Source organism: Leptonychotes weddellii, chromosome 8, assembly GCF_054177405.1.
Source record: "Leptonychotes weddellii isolate Sample4059 chromosome 8, ASM5417740v2, whole genome shotgun sequence".
Classification (NCBI taxonomy): Eukaryota; Metazoa; Chordata; class Mammalia; order Carnivora; family Phocidae; genus Leptonychotes; species Leptonychotes weddellii.
The window spans coordinates 101,942,787-101,962,455 of record NC_138376.1 but is presented as its reverse complement, the minus strand read 5'-3'; the positions used below and the strand labels follow the sequence as shown (position 1 = coordinate 101,962,455).

Sequence of the window (19,669 nt, the reverse complement as noted above, 5' to 3'; positions counted from 1 at the left end):
TACCCATGGTAAAGAGAAATCCTTGCCGATAAAAAAAAAGTTAAGTAAATATGTTGATGTTCTTAAGACCCTTTTTCCTAGTAGTGTCATTTCATGAATTACTGTTTCTGGAATTTATGCTCTTTATTCTATTGTACTTTTTAATGTGTATTCTTATAAAGTAGAATTCTGAGAAGTGAATGTAAAAGTGACAGGTGTATTATCAGAAGATGGTGTTGCCCCAAATGAGTTAATCCAATCAATTTGAATTTTACTATGGACCAGAAGTAGAAATCACTAAATTTAACCTTTATTATTACAAAGTAATTGTAGAAACTTCTTTGGCACAATACCTTTCAGAGATAAATATTGGGAGTATATTTTGAAGGATGTATTACATATATAGCAAAAGAAAAAAAAATCCTGTCTTAAAATTATAAATACATATATATGTGTATATATGTGTGTGTGTGTGTAGCGTACGGTAAATATATGTATTTACTGTAATAGGCAGCATCCCAGATGACCTGCAAAGATCCTTACCTCTTGGTATTTTCACCCATGTTGTACCACTGTTGGTCTAATAGCATATGGCAGAAGTGAAGTCACTTCCATGATTAAGATATAAAAGACTGAAACTTCCATCCTTCCATCTGTTTCTCTCTACCTCTACCTCTAGTCTACCTGTCTATCTCATCACTCACTGTAGGAGATGCCAGTTGCCTTTTTGTGAAAACTTTCAGGCACCTCATGCATAAGGGACAAAGGCCTCAGAAAACTTCCAGTAGGGCCCCGAGGCCCTTTAACAGCCATGTGAGTGAGCTTAGAAGCAAAGTCTTCAGCTCCAGCAGAACTTGAGATGCCTGAACCCCTGGGGCAGGTTCATTACAACTTTGAGACCTTAAGCCAGAAGACCCATTGAAACCACTCCCAGATCCTGACGCCTGGAAACTTTGTAAGATAATAAATGTTTTAAGCTGTTACATTGACAGTAATTTGTTATGCTACAATGGATATCTAATATATTTGTCAAAATTGAACAGAAAAAAAAGCACATAGGGTTTATTGAAGCCTTTAATATTTTAAACTTGTAACTGTTACAATTCTCTTCTTTAAATTAAAATTATATGGGGCGCCTGGGTGGCTCAGTTGGTTGAGCGACTGCCTTCGGTTCAGGTCATGATCCTGGAGTCCCTGGATCGAGTCCCGCATCGGGCTCCCTGCTCGGCGGGGAGCCTGCTTCTCCCTCTAACCCTCCCCCATCTCATGTACTCTCTCTCTCTCATTCTCACTCTCTCAAATAAATAAATAAAATCTTAAAAATAAATTAATTAAAATTGTATGATGGTATTGAGGCTTGCAATGATGACTGCTGTTCTTAAATACACAGGGGTTTATTTTCTAATGGGTCTTTTTTTAAAGACAGTTAATGCCACCCAAAAGCACAAGATGAATTTTACTCAAATATTTATTGGATGATACAGTATCTTTTAGGAAAAGCATCTGCCACAAAAAAATGTTCATTTCAAAATGCTATATTGCTAGTAGGATCACCGCTCTCCTTTGCAGAAGGGCATGTTTTGCACAGCGTGGGTGGGGCTGACTTCAGGGTATGTGGATAGTCTACCAGTTGAGAGATGTTTTGACTTAAAAGTTGTTCTTCGTTTCACTAAATTGTATAATGTCAAAAGATTCTGCCGTTACTGAAAAAGAACATTTAAGGTCAGATTAAATACATGACTTTATCAATGTGACTTTCTGATTTCCAAACTCCAGAGGATCTTCAATGATCTGATGGTTTCACTCTCAGTTCATCAGCAATGCTTCTCTAAGTGGATCTAGTTGAGTCTTGGGGAACCAGGCTAGCTGGATATTCTTAACTGGGTAACCATTTCGTTTAAGCTGCAACTTCTGGTGGAAATGGAGAAGAGAGGGGACTGGAATCTGTATTAGTTTGCCAGGGCTACCACAATAAAGTGCCACGGATTAGCTTAAGCAATAAAAATTTATTTTCAAGATTCTGGAGGCTAGAAATACAAATCAAGTATCAGGAGGGTTGATTTCTTCTGAAGACCTCTCTCCTTGGCTTGTAGATGGCTATCCTCCTTTGTGTCTTCATAGAGTTTTGACTTCGTGCATGTCTATGTCCTAATCCCCTCTTCTTACAAGAGCACCAGTCATAGCGGTTTAGGGTCCACCCTAATGCCATCATTTTACCTCTTTACACCCTATCTTCAAATACAGTCACATTCTGAGGTATGAAATTCAGACCTCAATATATAAATTTGAAAGGGGACACAATTCAGTCTATGAGACCTGAAATATATTGTTTAGATAATAAACTAAAAGAACAAATAAGTAAAATCATTAGAACACTTAAGCAGAGCTGAATAAGAGATACGTGTTACAGTAAAAGTGGCAATGGATTCAGATTTATTATAAATAAGTGACAAGGCTCAGAAACTATGTAAGAAATAATATAAGAATCACAGGTGCCTGGGTGGCTCAGGCAGTTAAGCATCCAAATCTTGATTTCAGCTCAGGTCATGATCTCAGGGTCATGAGACTGAGCCCTGTTTTGGGTTCTGTGCTGGGCATGGAGCCTCCTTGAGATTCTCTCTCTCCCTCTGCCCCTCCCCCCAACTCACGTGCTCACTCTTTGTCTGTCTCTCTCTAAAAAAGAAAAAAATGAAGAAAGAAATACAAGAATCAATAGCAACAAAACAATCATGGAGAATTTATCCATGGAGCCTGGAGGTGGGGATCATTGGGGATCATCTTGGAAGAGGGCTACTACGTGTAGAGTGTGTGTCTGTGTGTTTTACATCATCACGAGGTTGATAACAAATTATATCTTTAAATGAGGGAGCGTCGAAAATTGCTCTCTGGACCACTCAAATTCATCAAGGTATAAAGAGATTAAGGAAAACATATTTGAGCATTGATATTTTTTGGAATTGGGTTGTTTGTATTAAAAGAGCATCGCAAATGTTTTATGCAGAGGAAATAAAAATCACAGTTAAAAAGCATATCAAAGCTATCATAAAATACGTATGTGTTAAAGAAATCCAGAGTGAAAAAGTAACCAGAGCTGGGTATGGACAGAGTAAATACCATTTCTAAAAAGTAAATTCACTACTTGTAATGTTTAAAATTAAGAAAAATCATGCTAAGACAAGCTAGTTAAGTTTGTCACAGGGGAAAATATGAGAGAGTATGTTCAGATGAGTAGTTCTTAGTTGATTTCCAGGAAAAATTTGAAAATAAAAACTAATATGCTTTCTCTCAGGAATTTTAGAACATACCAAATGCAAAACAAAACAAAACAAAAAAACACTTTGTGGTGTGTATCTTATAGTGAATAAATATCAATAATGTTCATAAAAATTAGCTTCACTTATTTGGGCTATTTGTTTACTTAGCACATTTGGTTTAAGTTAATCAGGGTAATCTTGTGTGTGTGATGGTGTATCATACAAAGCAAATAAAGATATTTTATTTCTCCTTTTGTGAAAGAATTACAAGAAAGACACTTAAAGGCAATTTGCCCACTAAGTTGTTTTAAAGGTTTTCAATACTAAAATCCATTGTTATTTTACTTCCGTGCAGGAGTCAACAAACTTTTTCTGTAGAGGGTCAGGCAGTAAATATTTGCAGCTTTTCTGGCCATAGGGTCTAGTTAACTACCCAACTTCACCACCACAGCATAAAATAAAAACAGCCATCAACAATACTTAAATAAATGTGGCTGTGTTCAATAAAACTTTAGATATGGAGACTGAAATTTGAATTTCAGATCACATTCATGTGTCACACAATATTCTTCTTCTTTTGATTCTTCTTTGTTTTTCAACACTTTAGAAACATAAAAACCTTTCTTAGCTCACAGGCCATGCAAAAACAGATCACAGTCCAGATTTGGTAAATGTTTGGTTTAGAACCACCCTATTAATATGCTTATAGGCTGATAAGATAGGTAAAACACTGAAGAGGCACTGAAAAACACTCAAAAAAGTGGAGGCGCTCTAATAAGTTCCTAGGTGTTAAGTCCAGCTGCCTTCTGGGATAATCATTGTTAGGTATCGAGCCAAAACCAATTAACTGATGTTGAGTTCATTGAGTTTCTAACTGAAATATGCAGGGTGGCTGAGCCAGGGGAAGATGTTTACACTTTAGACAATCAGAGGTGATGTAATTTTAGCAATAAGTATATCACACATGGTTTTATTGTGATAGTCATACACATTGTTAATAGCTAGCACATATAGAGTACTTTCCATGATCCAGAAACTTGTCTAAGGACTTTAAATGCATTCAATTATTTAATTTTCACCAAAAAAAAAAAAAAAACCACCTAAAATGTGGGTAAAACTGTTACCCTCATTTTATAGATTTTACCTTTCAAAGTTGTGTCACTGTTTATCTGGCTTCTATTATCTGGGGTGTGTGTGTGTGTGTATGTAAAAATAGTGAACTATATATGTATATATATTTCTAATCATTTGTACAAGAGACCATGATCACTGTTATGATCTTCATCCTTCTTTTCTCATCCATCATTTTTTTAATTACACAAAATAAAAGAGAGCAAATGGAGATATTCTACCAACTTAATGAGCACACAACTGGCATTATGACTAAGAGCATTATTCCCAGTGTTTGTGCCTGGGGGTCTGATGAAGCCTTTAACGTCTGGTCCTTCTCATACATTCTCCCAAATAGAGTCACGGTCAAGAGAGGTCCAGATGGCGGCTTCACGCTGAACAAGCGTCCATCACTCGACACCTAATTAAAACATAAAGAAGTTGACTGGGTCTCCCTCTAACTTATACAACCTCGTAACACCTTCTAAAATTCAGTACAACTGGATGAAGAAACAATAAAAATAATGGCTAACTTCTCTTCTAAAAGAAATTTTGAAATGGTACAGGGTATAAGAAAAATTGGAGCTATGGAATTGGCACTGATTCATTTATTATTGAAATGGCTATAATCAGCATCTTATAATTTACTTATTTGAGGAAGTATTCCATGAGTCAGTAAGCATAAAGCAATAGGTTTGGGAGTATCTAAGAGAAATCTAGTCCTCTCAGACATAATAGGCTCCTCCAAGTGGACAGAAGGGATTGACTGAGGGGTTTTGAGCTGAGCCTCTTTCATCCCTGTCACTCACTCACCACAGCCTCCCAACCTGCTCACTGGCCCTAGTGCCCCACAGTAGCTGTTCCTACAAGGAAGGGGGAATAAGAACAAAATCCACAGGTAAGTCAGGGGAAGAATATGGCTGGGCAGAGTTTATGCAGTAAGGAAATATTTCTGGACTTTAAAAAAAAAAGTGCTTGCTTTCTTGCCTATTTCAGCCACTGGGTCTTCACCCACACAGTGAGAGGAATTCCCTTCAACTTTTCTAGGCTATCACTGCCCATGATGTGAAGGGGTTCCCTCTAGTGGGACCAGTCCTGAAATCCTTCTCGAGTCTTCTTCCTACTCAACAGACCCAAAACAGTCCAGCCTCCTCCCAATAGTCTCCACAGCAACATATTTATTTATTCTTAAGGATACACTAAGAATTTCCAGACAAGAAATTCAACCTGCTCAGTGTCCTTCATGATTCCCCAAGAACAATTTTATTCTTTCCAAATGGAGACACTTTTGATATCTGTAAACACTTCAGTAGGTTTTGTACTCAAAAAGTGCTTCCGGGTGCCTGGGTGGCTCAGTTGGTTAAGCGACTGCCTTCAGCTCGGGTCATGATCCTGGAGTCACAGGATCGAGTCCCGCATCGGGTTCCCTGCTCGGCAGGGAGTCTGCTTCTCCCTCTGACCCTCCTCCCTCTCATGCTCTCTGTCTCTCATTCTCTCTCTCTCAAATAAATAAATAAAATCTTTAAAAAAAAAAAAAAAGTGCTTCCTCTTACATGAAATGTCAATATTAAGCAAAGGTTCTTACCTGAAATTCTCCAGGTGCAAGCTGACTTTCACTTAGCAACACCTCAGGGAAGACATACTGAGTTCCAAAAGTGCCACTGAGGGAAAACATTTCAAACCTGGTAGAAGCTGTTTCAACTGCACCACCACAAGTGTTTAAGTTTGTTGTTTTACATTTCAGCAGGGTACAAATCTAGGAGAAAAAATGCAAACCAGTAAGTCCTAAGAAAGCCAGAACTGATACACCCTCCTGGGCTAGAAATAAGGCCTATGCAAAGCCTATGCCCCTTTGTTTGATAAAATATTACATTTTCATTAGATTAATCCAGCTCATTGATAGCTAATTCAACAACTAATTCAACTAATTCAGAAAAGTAAAGGACTTCAGGCCCTATTGCTTTCTCCAATTCATGGTCAAACAGATTAAATCCCTTTTTTTTTTTTTTTTTATTGATGAGAGACAGAGCGAGAGAGAAAGGCAGAGGGAGAAGCAAGCTCCCAAGGAGCAGGGAGCCCGATGCGGGACTCGATCCCAGGACCCTGAGATCATGACCTGAGCCGAAGGCAGACGCTTAACCATCTGAGCCACCCAGGCGCCCCAGATTAAATCTCTTAAAGAAACAATCAGACCCTTGGTCATTAGCCATGAACTATACCTTCATTGTTCTCAAGCTAGCAATGCTTTTAATAATCAAGTGTTCTACTTTTTTTAAAAAAGGTTAAATTTGGGGCGCCTGGGTGGCTCAGTCGTTAAGCATCTGCCTTCGGCTCAGGTCATGATCCCAGGGTCCTGGGATTGAGCCCCGCATCGGGCTCCCTGCTACGCGGGAAGACTGCTTCTCCCTCTCCCACTCCCCCTCTGCTTGTGTTCCTGCTCTCACTGTGTCTCTCTCTGTCAAATAAATAAATAAAAAATCTTAAGGAAAAAAAAAAGAATTTATTATTATTTTTATCCTTATTCCCCTCTTAGGACTAGGTTAGGTCTTTCAATTGTATGCTTTAATTGTCCATGGTACTTTCCTTTTATGGCATTTGTCACAACTAAAATTAAATAGTGATTTTCTTAGTTTTCTGTTCAATCCTGTCTTCCCACTAGTATTAAGTTCTATGAAGACAGTGACTATATTTGTCTTGCTCACCTTCATATCCTCAGGCTCTATCAAATACTTGAACACTGAAAGCATTACATAAATATTTAGTGAATGAAAATGAATCCATATGTTATAGATGATGAACCACATGTTTAAAGAGGCTAAAAGACTGGCTCAAGGCAGGTGGCCATTACCCAGTAAAAAAGGAATTTACCCAGAATTTCTGACTCCAGAATCTATGTTCGCACCACGTTGTGTTAAGCCCCTGAATTTAATCTTTGGTTTTCGGCAGAGTTGTTATCCCTAATTTCTTACCCTGTTGGGAAATAGCTTTACATTCTAGAAGACTGATAGGCCAGTGTTTGGATGACTCTGACCTTGGTGGGAGGAAATGGAGAGGACAAAGGGTACAGAAATAATCTAAAGAGGAAAGTCTCCTAAGTATATTGGGTAAAGGGAATGAACTTCTTTCATTTAGTTTATTCCTTCTTTATTCATCAATTTACTCAATGATTCTTTAAAATATGTAAACTGCTCCTTCTCCCATTCTCCTATAACAACTGCTGTAAATCTGTACCCAATCTTTTACTATCTTCTACTCTAGAAAATGCTACAAGCACCTTCTTTCCCCATGTCCTTAAAATTCACTCTAGAACACTCGGAAAATCTCTGTGGCAAGATGCAGAATTATTGAACCCTTATCTCCTTTTCTTTCCCTTCTCTCCTTAGTTAAGAAATAGATTTTGGTGTTATAGAGATTTTTCTAGCATTAATTATCATCACAGTTAGACTATGAAAGATTATGAATATAATACCAAAATCCCTCGTCCTCAATTCCAAGACCAACCTTCTGTAAAAATAAAGGCTTTTGTAGCACATTTGACATTGAGACCTAACTTGACTAACATAACTATATTTTTATTTAAGCTATTTAGGATGAGTAGTCCCATGTTTTCCAGCAGACATATTAACATGTTTGATTTGGGGTGCTGCCCTCAGATTCTGCTGGTCACGGCTCCAGTTGAATGTCCCATAAATACTTCAAAACCAGAACATTCTAGGGGCGCCTGGGTGGCTTAGTCAGTTAAGCGTCTGCCTTCAGCTCAGGTCATGATCCCAGGGTCCTGGGATCGAGCCCCACATCGGGCTCCCTGCTCCGCGGGAAGCCTGCTTCTCCCTTTCCCGCTTCCCCTGCTTGTGTTCCCTCTATCACTGTGTCTCTCTCTGTCAAATAAATAAATAAAATCTTTAAAAAAAAAAAAAAAAACCAGAACATTCTAAGTGAACTGAGCATCTCCCCACTACCACTCAATCTGCTCCCCCTCTAGCATCCTGATCTGTCAGAGCACGGCATTCACCCAGGCACTCTTCCCAGAAACCTGGTACATTCTAGTCCTCTCAATCTGCTTTTCTATATCAAATCAGCTATAAGTTAAGTTTTCTGCATCTTGCTTGACTCCATACCCTGCTCTTATTCCTACTAACATACTCTTGGTACAGGCCCTAGTACGACTATTTTAATAATCTAACTAGTCTTTTTGCCCTAGTTTCATCATCCACAGTGCTGCCACATTGATCTACTCAATGGCAGATCTGATCACATCATGCCCTTGCTGAACACCTTCCAACAGAAGACTATCACCCAGAAAATAAAGTCCAAACTTTAGGAATGACAGGTAAGATGCTGTCACATGTGATCCTGCCTCTAGGGTCATCTTCCACCAATCCTTGTTTCTTACATTATACCTTAGTAACACTGATCTACATACCCTACTTCTTGACACATCCACACCCCTGCTCATATTCCACTCCACCTAGAATTTCCTCCCACTCTTTTCATCTGGATAATAGCATAAGCTCTTAACATCATGTCTCCAGAAACTTCCCTGAATCCCCGAATTAGGCTAGGTACAGCTTGTTAGTATTCCTACCACAAAATGTGCATTCTATGTTCTAGCACATGCCAACCTATACTGACATTATCTATTCATATGTCTTTCCCCACTATTAAATTCTTCAAGAGGAGGGCCTTTACTTATTCATCTTCATATCATCAGCTCTGAATATATACCTACTATGCAGTAGGCACTCAATAAGTGTCCAAATGAGCAAGCACTGGTAAAGTGCTTGTCATGCAGCAAAGAGAATGTTGCACAGTGGGCAGAGTTCCAGCACTCAAAGGATTTTCAGTCTCAGACAACTATGTGCATAATTTCACATAATACGTCCTTGATAAAACTGAGCATAGGATGTATGAAGTACCTAGCCCAGGTGGGGAGGTGGGAGTGGTGCCACGGAAAGTGTCAGGGCAGCCTTCTTGGTGAAGACAACACCTGAAATGCACTGTGAATGGTGAGTAGGTGGGGCCATCATAGATAAAGGAAACAACCCGTGCACACATCCAGAGGGTCTGCAGATGCCCTCACACTGCAGAGGAGGAAATGTCTCAATATGAGAGAAGCCCAGAGCACATGTGGGTGGAAGTGAGAGAAGAGAATAGAGAGTAGGAAAAGGCACATGTCAAAAATTTATGAGCATGTTTTGTTAAGGAATTTGATTTGCCAACTAGAAGACAGTGAGGAATTTTAAGAAAGAGAGTGAAATAATCACAAATGGCTTTTAGTAATTTTTATAATCAGAGTGTAGGAAATAGACTGGATGGAGCTGAAACTCAACTGGAAGCCCTGAAATAGGATGGGAGACAGATCAGGGAAGAGGAGAGCAAAACGAGAGGAACATGAAAGTTGTTTGTTCTTAGGGGTCACACCTTACCAGCCTATAATAGTTCCTCCTTTAGTGTTGGGGGCTGTGAGATACCCAAATCTTTGCAGTAGTAAACTACTCTACTACGTATCTCAGAGGCTGACCCTATATGTCTCCAGGACATGCTTAGTGTCAAGCTCTTAATGAAACAAGATAAGCTTTAGTGAACATATAAAGAAAATGGATAAATTTCTTCAGGCAGGAAATATCAGAGGCTAATCATCCATTAAAATAATCTGTAATTTGATTATCATATCATTTTAAATACAGGTATTGTAAATAAATCTCCTGCCTTTTTTCCAGCCATTTTAAAACCGGACTGACATCTAGGATTTCAAGTTTAAGCAAACAAAAATTCAGGATGCCCAGCTAAATTCGAATTTCAAATAAAACAAAATTTTTAGTGTACAGGTATCCTCAAAAGTGAGACACTTACAACAAAAACAATCCATTGTTTATCTGAAATTCAAATTCAACTAGGGGTCCTGTATTTTATCTGGTTAACTCCCCTGACACCAAAACAATCATTACCTGTAAATAATACGTCCCTTCGACAATATGTAGTCCATCAAATGCCCCCAGGGCGTAAACTTCATCTCTTCTCTTTTCAGACATCTTGTAGCTTAGATGACAGCAGAGTTTTTTCTGACAAACTGTGTAATTTCCTGTGACTCTTGTGAGCTCCAAGAAGGTGAATTCATCAAAAAAGGCAGTACCCTTAAATTCCTGATTTCCTGTTGAGAATGCCTTTATACTACTGGCATAAGAAGCCCAATTCACTACAGGGCTGTGTGAGTGAGAATCCAGTTGTGAGAGAAGGAGTTTTCCCTCCTTTGTCTTCATATCATAATGAAATGCTCTTGGAGAATCAGGTGCATAGATGCCACTTCCTGAAAGTGATGTTGGAAATGGCATTTGAAATAGAAAAGTGAAAAAGGATTGCACAGTTGTTATTGTTATTTTAAACTCACATTCTCTGAGCTATATACGTCACTAATTTCAGTAAAACATACTGAGAAGGACAAGTGAGAGGAGATCCAACAGAGTATGATATCAAAAAGCCAATAAGTGAAACTTTCATGTAAGAAGTGGTGAATTTTTGAGGGGAAAAAAAAAGAAATGGGCATGTAAGTTGAATAAAACTAAATAAATCTACAAAACAATTTAGATTGAGATGGTTCTACGGTATTTCACCAGCTAGATATGCAAAAATTAAAGAGTTGGAAAACATTATATTAAGGAGTACATGCTAGCTAGGAAAAATTATTTTTTCTTTTACTTTTTTGATTACATAAAGTTTGTAAATCTTAGAGCTTACACATTACCTGTCATTCTCTTTGAGGGGTGATGTATATTGGATGCAAGGAAGTTGACCCCCATGCCCATTGCCCAAGCTGAGTGGAACTGAATAGCTGACAAATGTGGCAAAACATTCATCCATGCTGTTGGGAAGACTATGGTATCGACATGGAAATCTTTCACCAGAGTAACAGCAGGATCATAGAAGAGTATATCGAAGCATGTGAAAATGCCAAATCTTCCAAAGATGGTGTCAAAAGTCACAACCTCAGGCTTCTTGGGTACATTGAATTGATTTTCACCCATGAAAAGGTTGTGCTGTAATAAACAGAAGATGAGGGGCACCTGGGTGGCTCAGTCATTAAACATCTGCCTTTCTGCTCAGGTCATGATCCCAGGTTCCTGGGATCAAGCCCTACATCAAGCTCCCTGCTCAGCGGGAAGCCTGCTTCTCCCTCTCCCACTCCCCCTGCTTGTGTTCCCTCTCTCGCTGTCTCTCTCTCTCTCTCTCTCTTCTCTCTGTCAAATAAATAAATAAATTTTTTAAAAAAATAAAAACAAAAGATGAAGGGGAAAAAAGTCTCTTTTCAGAAGTTGGCCTGGGTTTACTGTGTCTGAAAAAAGTGCAAGCCAACAACTCTTAGTGCCAATTTAATCCATGACCACTGTCTTCACAGGGAAAAACTGTAAGAGAATAGAGATTACTATAGCTGATGGGAATTGGTTCAACCTCCACATTTTATAGATATATAGGCAGGATTCCTTATTTATTAAGACCCTCTTGAATCTTACAAGACATAGAAGTGAAATAGATGACTTCTATTTGCCAAGAACACTTAACTATTTTCTGTGGACAAAGAACTTTCTTTGCTCCTTTCTCTTCAAAATCAAGTCTATCTGGTAGGTAGTTTCTCCTTCTAGTCTTGACCCAATGCCAGGGCATGTCTTCAAAAGGACAAAGTCTAAAAGGTAACATTATATTTCAATAGAGGTACCTCCTGCTGATTCTCATACACTTCCACAGACACATTCCTACATTTCTAAATACATAGGAAACCTCTTGAGCCTCTTTATAGGAGCTTACCATACCTAATCATTACTTTCTATGCTTTGTCTCCATTCTGCTTCTAAAGTATGCTTATTATCTACACTAATGATTTTTCCTTCTTGTCCACTTTATTTTGTTAAACACTCAGTAACTGAACTGTTTGCAAATTAACTTTACCTTATGATAGCGTGCCACCAGTTTTCCCTGAGAATCAAACACCACATCGGTGTTGTACTGGTAACGACCATCGGGGGGACACTGAGGGTCACTGGCATTGCATGGCTTCTTGTCCCCAATATTTGCCACAACGTAGATAGAGTTGTCCTTGGCCAGGCAGCTGAGTCTTTCTTGCACTGGGGTGTAGCCAAACCTATATGCTCATTAGAAAAGAAAAACAAAAATGAAGTTTATCTTTTAATAAAATTCAGAATTATATTCCTTGAACCTATTATGTGATACACACAAAAATAAATTCTGAATAACATCAGAGAAGGGAAAGATTAAAATAAGAATAGATTTCAGAGGAAGTACATGCTTGTGGGAATTTGGTTGTAGGAAACTATTCTAGGATAAGATTCTAGGCCATGTATTTTTTTCATCATAGCATTTACATCATTTATAACCATGTGTTCATTATGTGTTTATCTTATGTGTGGCACATCTCATAGATATTTTGGGACAATGATACACATCTTCTGTTCACTGACCCTGGCAGAAAAGAGGAATTAAAAAAAATACTTCAAGTGAAAGAACGACAACTTGGAATTAGAATTCTGGGAAGATGGCAGAGTAGGAAGCACCAGAAATACATCCCTCCACCTAGATGATATTTGTACTGGCAGAATCTGACTGATAGAGCTATTTTGAAATTCGGGAGTCTATTTCAAGGCTTGTAAGGCAAATTGCAGTCAATTTCAGTCAATTTCACCTCTTAGCTCAGCAGTGGCTACCCATGCTTTACCCCACACCCAGGCCCATGACAGATAGTCATGCTGGAGCACCATGCAGGTGGCTTACAGAACCAGGTTGGACACTAAAACCCCTAACTTCCAAATATCAGGGATCTGTGTTCTGATCACTGATAACTGCTTCTGATCATGGAGGTGCAAACACAGGGGCAGGCAGCCACTGTTTTACCCCACCACCACCACCACTATATTGTTGCAAGTCCTTCCCCTACTGGCTGAAGTAATTTCTAGAGGATTTAAAGAGCCAGAGTTGTCTTCTCTTCTTCTTCCTTAATTTTTCCTTTTTTCTCTTTTTTTGAAATCAGACATTTAAGGATTAGGACATACAAAAGCAATCATATATATAGGAGAATTTAGAAAGTCATCACATGTGCTCCAGGAAAGACACAGGCTAAGACAATGCCTCAAAAGATCTTGGGGCGCCTGGGTGGCTCAGTCGTTGAGCGCCTGCCTTCGGCTCAGGTCATGATTCCAGGGTCCTGGGATCGAGCCCCGCATCGGGCTCCCTGCTCGGCGGGAAGCCTGCTTCTCCCTCTCCCACTCCCCCTGCTTGTGTTCCCTCTCTAGCTGTCTCTCTCTCTGTCAAATGAATGGATAAAATCTTTAAAAAAAAAAAAAAAGATCTTAAGTTTACACATCAAGCTTATGCCTAGTGCAGAAACAGCCTATAGGAATCAAAAAAAAAAAAAAAAAAAAACAAATAAGCAAAAGGCTAGTACTAAACCCTGGGGAAAGAGAATTTGATTTTCAGAATGATCACATTTTCAGATTCAAATATCAACTTAACAAAAAAATCATTAAGACATACAAATAAACAGTAAAGCATGGCCCATTCAAAAGGGAAAAAAAAAAAGAATAAACCTACAGGAACCATCCTGGAGAAAGACCAGATGGCAAACCTACTAGACAAAGACTAAAACAACTGTCTTAAAGATGCTCAAAGAACTAAAGGCAGATGTGGAAAAAGTCAAGAAAATAATATATGAACAAAATGGAAATATCAATAAGGAGATGGAAAACCTAAGAGAAACCAAAATGAAATTCTGGAGCTGAAAACTACAATGACTAAAATGAAAAATTTACTAGTGGAATTCAAAGATGGATTTGAGCTGAAAGAATCAATAAATTTAAAGCTAACCCTGACCCTAACCCTAATTATATGAAGAAATCATGTCCAAAAACTTCCCAGATTTGATTAAAAACATGAATATATAAAGATCCAAGAAGTTCAATGATCTCCAAGAAAGATGAACTCAAAGACACCATACCAAGACACGTTGTAATCAAACTGTCAAAAGTCAAAGACAAAATAAAAATGTTGAAAGCCAAAGAGGTAAGTGATTCATAACATACAAGTAATCCCCAATAAGATTATCAGTTTTGTTTTTTTTTAAGATTTTATTTATTTTTCAGAGAGAGAGCACAGCAGGGGGAGCAGCAGACAGAGGGAAAGCAGGCTTCCCGCTGAGCAGGGAGCCTGACGTGGGACTCGATCCCAGGGCCCTGGGATCATGACCTGAGCCGAAGGCAGACACTTAACCGACTGAGCCACCCAGGAATCCCTATCAGCAGTTTTTAATCAGATACTGGAGACCAGAAAACAGGGGGCAAATATATTTAAAGTGCTGAAAGAAAAAAACTGTCAACTAAGAATCTGGTATCCAGCAACACTGTTCAAATGTGAGGGACAAATTAAGACACTCTATGCTAATATCAAATAGACTCTAAATTAAAAGATTACAAGAGATAAGGAAGGATATTACATATTCATATTCAAAATACAAGAGAACTCTTAAAATTAAACAGTAACAGTAACAACAACCTAATTTAAAAATGGGCAAAAGACTTTTGGATAGACTTTTCTCCAAAAAAAAATAGCCATACAAAGGACCAATAAGCATATGAAAAGATGCTCAACCTCACTAATCACTAGGGAAATGCAAATCAAAACCACAATGAAATACCACCTCATACCCATTAGAATGCCTACTATTAAAAAAACGAAACAACAACAACAACAAAAAAAAAAACAGAAAATAACGAGTGTTGATGAGGATGTGGAGAAATTGGAACACAAAGACATTATTGGTGGAAATAAAAAAAGGATGTGGTTAGGAAAAGAACTGCCAGGAAACCAGTTTGGCAGTTCCTCAAAAAATTAAAAAAAGTACCATCACATGATTCAGCAATTACATTGCTGGATATATTTCCAAAAAACTGAAAGCAGCAACTTGAAGATACGTTTGTATACTCATGTTCATAGCAGCATTATTCACAATAGCTAAGAGGTGGAAGCAACTCAAGTGTCCATCAATGGATGAAAGATAGCAAAATGTGGTATGTATACACCGTAGATTATTATTCAGCTTAAAAAGGAAGGAAATTCTGACACATGCTACAACATGAATGAACTTTGAAGACATTACGCCAAGTGAAATAAATCAATCACAAAAAGGTAAAAACCATACAATTCCACTTAAAAGGTAGCTAGAGTAGTTAGAGTAGCCAAAATCAGAGATACAGAAAGTAATATGATGACTGCCAGTGGCTGCAGAGATGGGGAAATAGATGGGGAAATATTGTGTTCTTTCCCCAGCTTTACTGAAATATAGTTGATATATAACATTGTGTGAGTTCAAAATGTAAAATGTGAGGATTTTATATATGTATATATTAATAAATGTTTACAATTAGGTTAGCACATTTTTTAATTAGTATAATTACCATTTTATTATTCTTACTGTGAGAACATTTAAAATCTACTCCCATTGCAACTTTCAAGTAAACAATACAATACTGTTAACTACAGTCATCATGCTATACATTATATCTCTGGAATTTATTCCTCTTATAACTAGAAGTTTGTACCCTTTGCCCGATTTTGCCTCATTTCCCCCACCACCAGCCCCTGGAAACTACTGTTCTCTCTGCTTCTATAAGTTCAGCATTTTTAGATTCTACATATAAGTGAGATCATACAGTTTTTGTCTTTCTCTGCCTGGCTTATTTCACTTAGCATAATGTTCTCAATGTTCATCTATGTTGTTGCAAATGGCAGTATTTCTTTCTCATGGCTGAATAATGTTCCACTGAATATATGTATATACCACATTCTTTTTTAAAAAAAATATTTTATTTATTTATTTGACGGAGAGAGACAGTGAGAGAAGGAACACAAGCAGGGGGAGTGGGAGAGGGAGAAGCAGGCCTCCCACCGAGCAGGGAGCCCGATGCAGGGCTTGATCTCAGGACCCTGGGATCATGACCTGAGCCAAAGGCAGAGGCTTAATGACTGAGCCACCCAGGAGCCCCTGTATATACCACATTCTTTATCCATTCATCTGTTGATGGTCATGCAGGTTATTTCCATGTGTTGGCTACTGTAAATAATGCTGCAATAAACATAGGGGTGCAGATAGCTTTTTGAGATTGTATGGTATGTTCAGATTTTCTATTTCTTCATGATTCGGTCTTGGTAGGTTGCCTATTTCTAGAAATCCATGGATTTATTTTAAGTTGTCTGATTTGTTGTCACATAATTATTCAGAGTAGTCTCTTATGATTTTTTGTATTTCTGTGGTATCACTTGTAATGTCTCCTCTTTTCACCTCTAAAAATATGGACTGCTTCAGGAATTTGCATGTCACCCTTGTGCAAGAGCCATGCTAATCTTCTGTATTGCTCCAATTTTAGTATATGTGCTGCCAAAATGAGCACAAGCAGAATTATTGTTCAAAGGGTGTAGAGTTTGAGTTTTGCTAGATAAAAAGTGTTCTGGAGGGGCGCCTGGGTGGCTCAGTTGGTTGAGCGACTGCCTTCGGCTCAGGTCATGATCCTGGAGTCCCTGGATCGAGTCCCGCATCGGGCTCCCTGCTCCGCAGGGAGTCTGCTTCTCCCTCTGACCCTCCCCCCTCTCATGTGCTCTCTCTCATTCTCTCTCTCAAATAAATAAATAAATAAAATCTTTAAAAAAAAAAAAAGTGTTCTGGAGATGAGTGATGGTGATGGTTGAGTTAACAATATGAATATACTTAATACCACTGACTGTGCATTTAAAAATGATTAAGATGGTAAACTTTATGTGTATTTCACCACAAAAAAAAAAATTAGAAAAAAAGACCGTTGGAGGTTAAGAAAAGGGAAATCTTGTTCAGGGAACTAGTCAATCTGGCTGGAGCAGAGACATTGTCAGGGAAGAAAAGGGAATTTAAAAAGATGCATCTGGGGTCATAAAAGATAGAGCTCAGCACAAGAAGTTAAAAACTTCTTTCAAATTTAATAGACAAAAAGATTCTGAGGACAGAAGTACCATGATCTGAATTTTCTGTAAGATAATAGGCCATTAGGGTATAGAATATACTAGAATAAGAGACTAAATGTAGGGAATCATTAGGAAGTTTTTGCAATAGCTCAGATTAAAGGCAACAAGGATTGGGCTAGGGCAGTGCCAGACAGTATGGAAAAATGGAAATACTGGAACACTTGTTAATGCTTGATTTCTTTAATTCTTTTTTTTTTAAGATTTTATTTATTCATTTGAGAGAGATGGAGAGAGGACGAACATGAGCAGGGGGGATAGGCAGAGGGAGAGGGAGAAGCAGACTCCCCGCTGAGCAGGGAGCCCAACATGAGGCTCAATCCCAGGACCCGACCCAGAGATCATGACCTGAGCCAAAAGCAGGTGCTTATCCTATCAGGTGCCTCTGATTTCTTTATCCTTTATCATGTTACCAGTAGTTGTCCCAATAAAGCAATTAAATGCAATCTTCAAAAGTGAGACCCACTACATGTAACATATAACCATATTTACTCTCTATTGGCACAGCCTTTAAATAATAAATGGTTAATAGTAGGTAGGTTATTGAAGAATAGCTGAGAAGGTTAAAGTAACTATTGAATGAATGGAAATTTAGTGCCATCTGCTGGCAATAGTAGTAAAAGCTTTCTTCGAGTATCAAATCTAGACCATTAGAACTACAAATTGGTATAATTAATATAAGCAAAACCATAGCAATTACCTATAAAAACATGCCCTTGAAAAAGACCAAGAGGGATGAGAAAACACATCTAAAAAAATTATTCTAATGCATGATATATAAAGAATGACTATTTGATAGTTTTTCTCCCTCTTTTGCTTCAATTAATGTCTGAAAGACAGATGTAAACACATCAAACCACTTGAAACATATTTAGCCCAAGTCTTTTCAGATTTCCACAATTGGCAGAATATACTGGTACATGAAATAGAAATCTGGTGTTAGGGATTTCTTAAACAGTCCTGATTACATATTTCCCTCCTGTCTCTATTAATCTTGAAAGTGCATCATATATTCAAATATATTTACATTTAAACTACATTTTTCAGACTGTTTGCTATACCCAGGAAAGATTACAAAATGCTTTGTTAGAACACACACCCATATGACCTACTCCCTCACTTCTTCCAAGTCTTTACTTAGATGTCACCGTGAAGCCAACTGATGACCAACAATTTAAACCCCGTGCTTGCCACCAGATTCACCTGTCCTGCTTTTTCTTCATAACATTTACCTTTACTACATATCATAGATAAGTAGATAGATAATAGATAACTATATAGATATTATCTTTGTTTCTTCATTGACTATCTCCCTACCCTAGAATATAAGCTCCAGGAGGGTAGATTTTTAATCTATCTTGTCCACCCTACTGTCCAGAATAGTACCTGTATGTAATAGGTACACACACAAAAAATTGTTAAATAAATGAATGAAGGCAAGGAATGGAGATGCTATTAGCTGATAGAAAATAGGAAAGGCAACCAGACTCCTTGAAATGGAATGCATGGAACAGCCACGTGGGGATTTTCAGGAGGCCCTTGGAAAAATTTGATTCTAGGAAAAGGTCATTCAGATACAAGTGAAGTCAACACATGATGGAAGGGCACACAGAGTGCTTGCCCTTTAGAAACTGAAAATCTGGCATGAAAGGTGGTCAAATAAAAAACAATTATGATACAATGAAATATGAAGAAAGTAGATGATTAAGATAAATAATACTAAACTTGTCAAAATCAAGGTGTCTCTATAAGGATTTATAGTAGTTTGTGTGGTTTGAAGAGCAATTCCAAAGAGGGAGTTCCTATGATGTTAGCAATAGTGCCTATAGAAAGAAGTGAGGTAACTGAGAGGATTCTCTTAGATATATAAGGTATTTCTTGGTCTACATTAAAAACAATAGTGCTAGGGGCGCCTGGGTGGCTCAGTCGTTACGCGTCTGCCTTCGGCTCAGGTCGTGATCCCAGGGTCCTGGGATCGAGCCCCGCATCGGGCTCCCTGCTCGGCGGGAAGCCTGCTTCTCCCTCTCCCACTGCCCCTGCTTGTGTTCCCTCTCTCGCTGTGTCTCTCTCTGTCAAATAAATAAATCAAATCTTTAAAAAAACAAAAAAATAGGGCGCCTGGGTGGCTCAGTTGGTTAAGCCACTGCCTTCGGCTCAGGTCATGATCCTGGAGTCCCCGGATCGAGTCCCGCATCGGGCTCCCTGCTCGGCGGGGAGTCTGCTTCTCCCTCTGACCCTCCCCCTTCTCATGCTCTCTCTCTCTCTCTCTCTCTCTC

General features: G+C 38.4%; 1 protein-coding gene and 1 non-coding gene across 2 annotated transcripts; both read right to left on the bottom strand.

Moving 5' to 3' along the window:
- Positions 1-1,965: 1,965 nt before the first annotated feature.
- VNN1 (vanin 1) lies at positions 1,966-12,511 on the bottom strand. Its single transcript, XM_081829023.1, has 5 exons — positions 12,285-12,511; positions 11,086-11,377; positions 10,292-10,650; positions 5,929-6,099; positions 1,966-4,764 (listed from the first exon to the last, which is right to left on the bottom strand). The coding sequence occupies exons 2-5, from the start codon at positions 11,363-11,365 to the stop codon at positions 4,582-4,584; spliced, it is 993 nt and encodes a 330-aa protein (XP_081685149.1). The 5' UTR covers positions 11,366-11,377; positions 12,285-12,511; the 3' UTR covers positions 1,966-4,581.
- A 4,176-nt stretch (positions 12,512-16,687) lies between these two features.
- LOC115943264 (U6 spliceosomal RNA) lies at positions 16,688-16,792 on the bottom strand. Its single transcript, XR_004077863.1, has one exon. It is a non-coding gene; the product is annotated as a U6 spliceosomal RNA (small nuclear RNA).
- Positions 16,793-19,669: the final 2,877 nt, after the last annotated feature.

Bases quoted from the DNA above. Each gene is read 5' to 3' on its own strand.
- VNN1 (XM_081829023.1), bottom strand. From the start codon at position 11,365: ATGGGTGAAAATCAATTCAATGTACCCAAGAAGCCTGAGGTTGTGACT. The intron at 10,651-11,085 runs GTAATGTGTAAG...CATCACTTTCAG, and splicing joins CCCCTCAAAGAGAATGACAG to GAAGTGGCATCTATGCACCT. The intron at 6,100-10,291 runs GTAATGATTGTT...TTTTTCTCCTAG, and splicing joins AAGGGACGTATTATTTACAG to ATTTGTACCCTGCTGAAATG.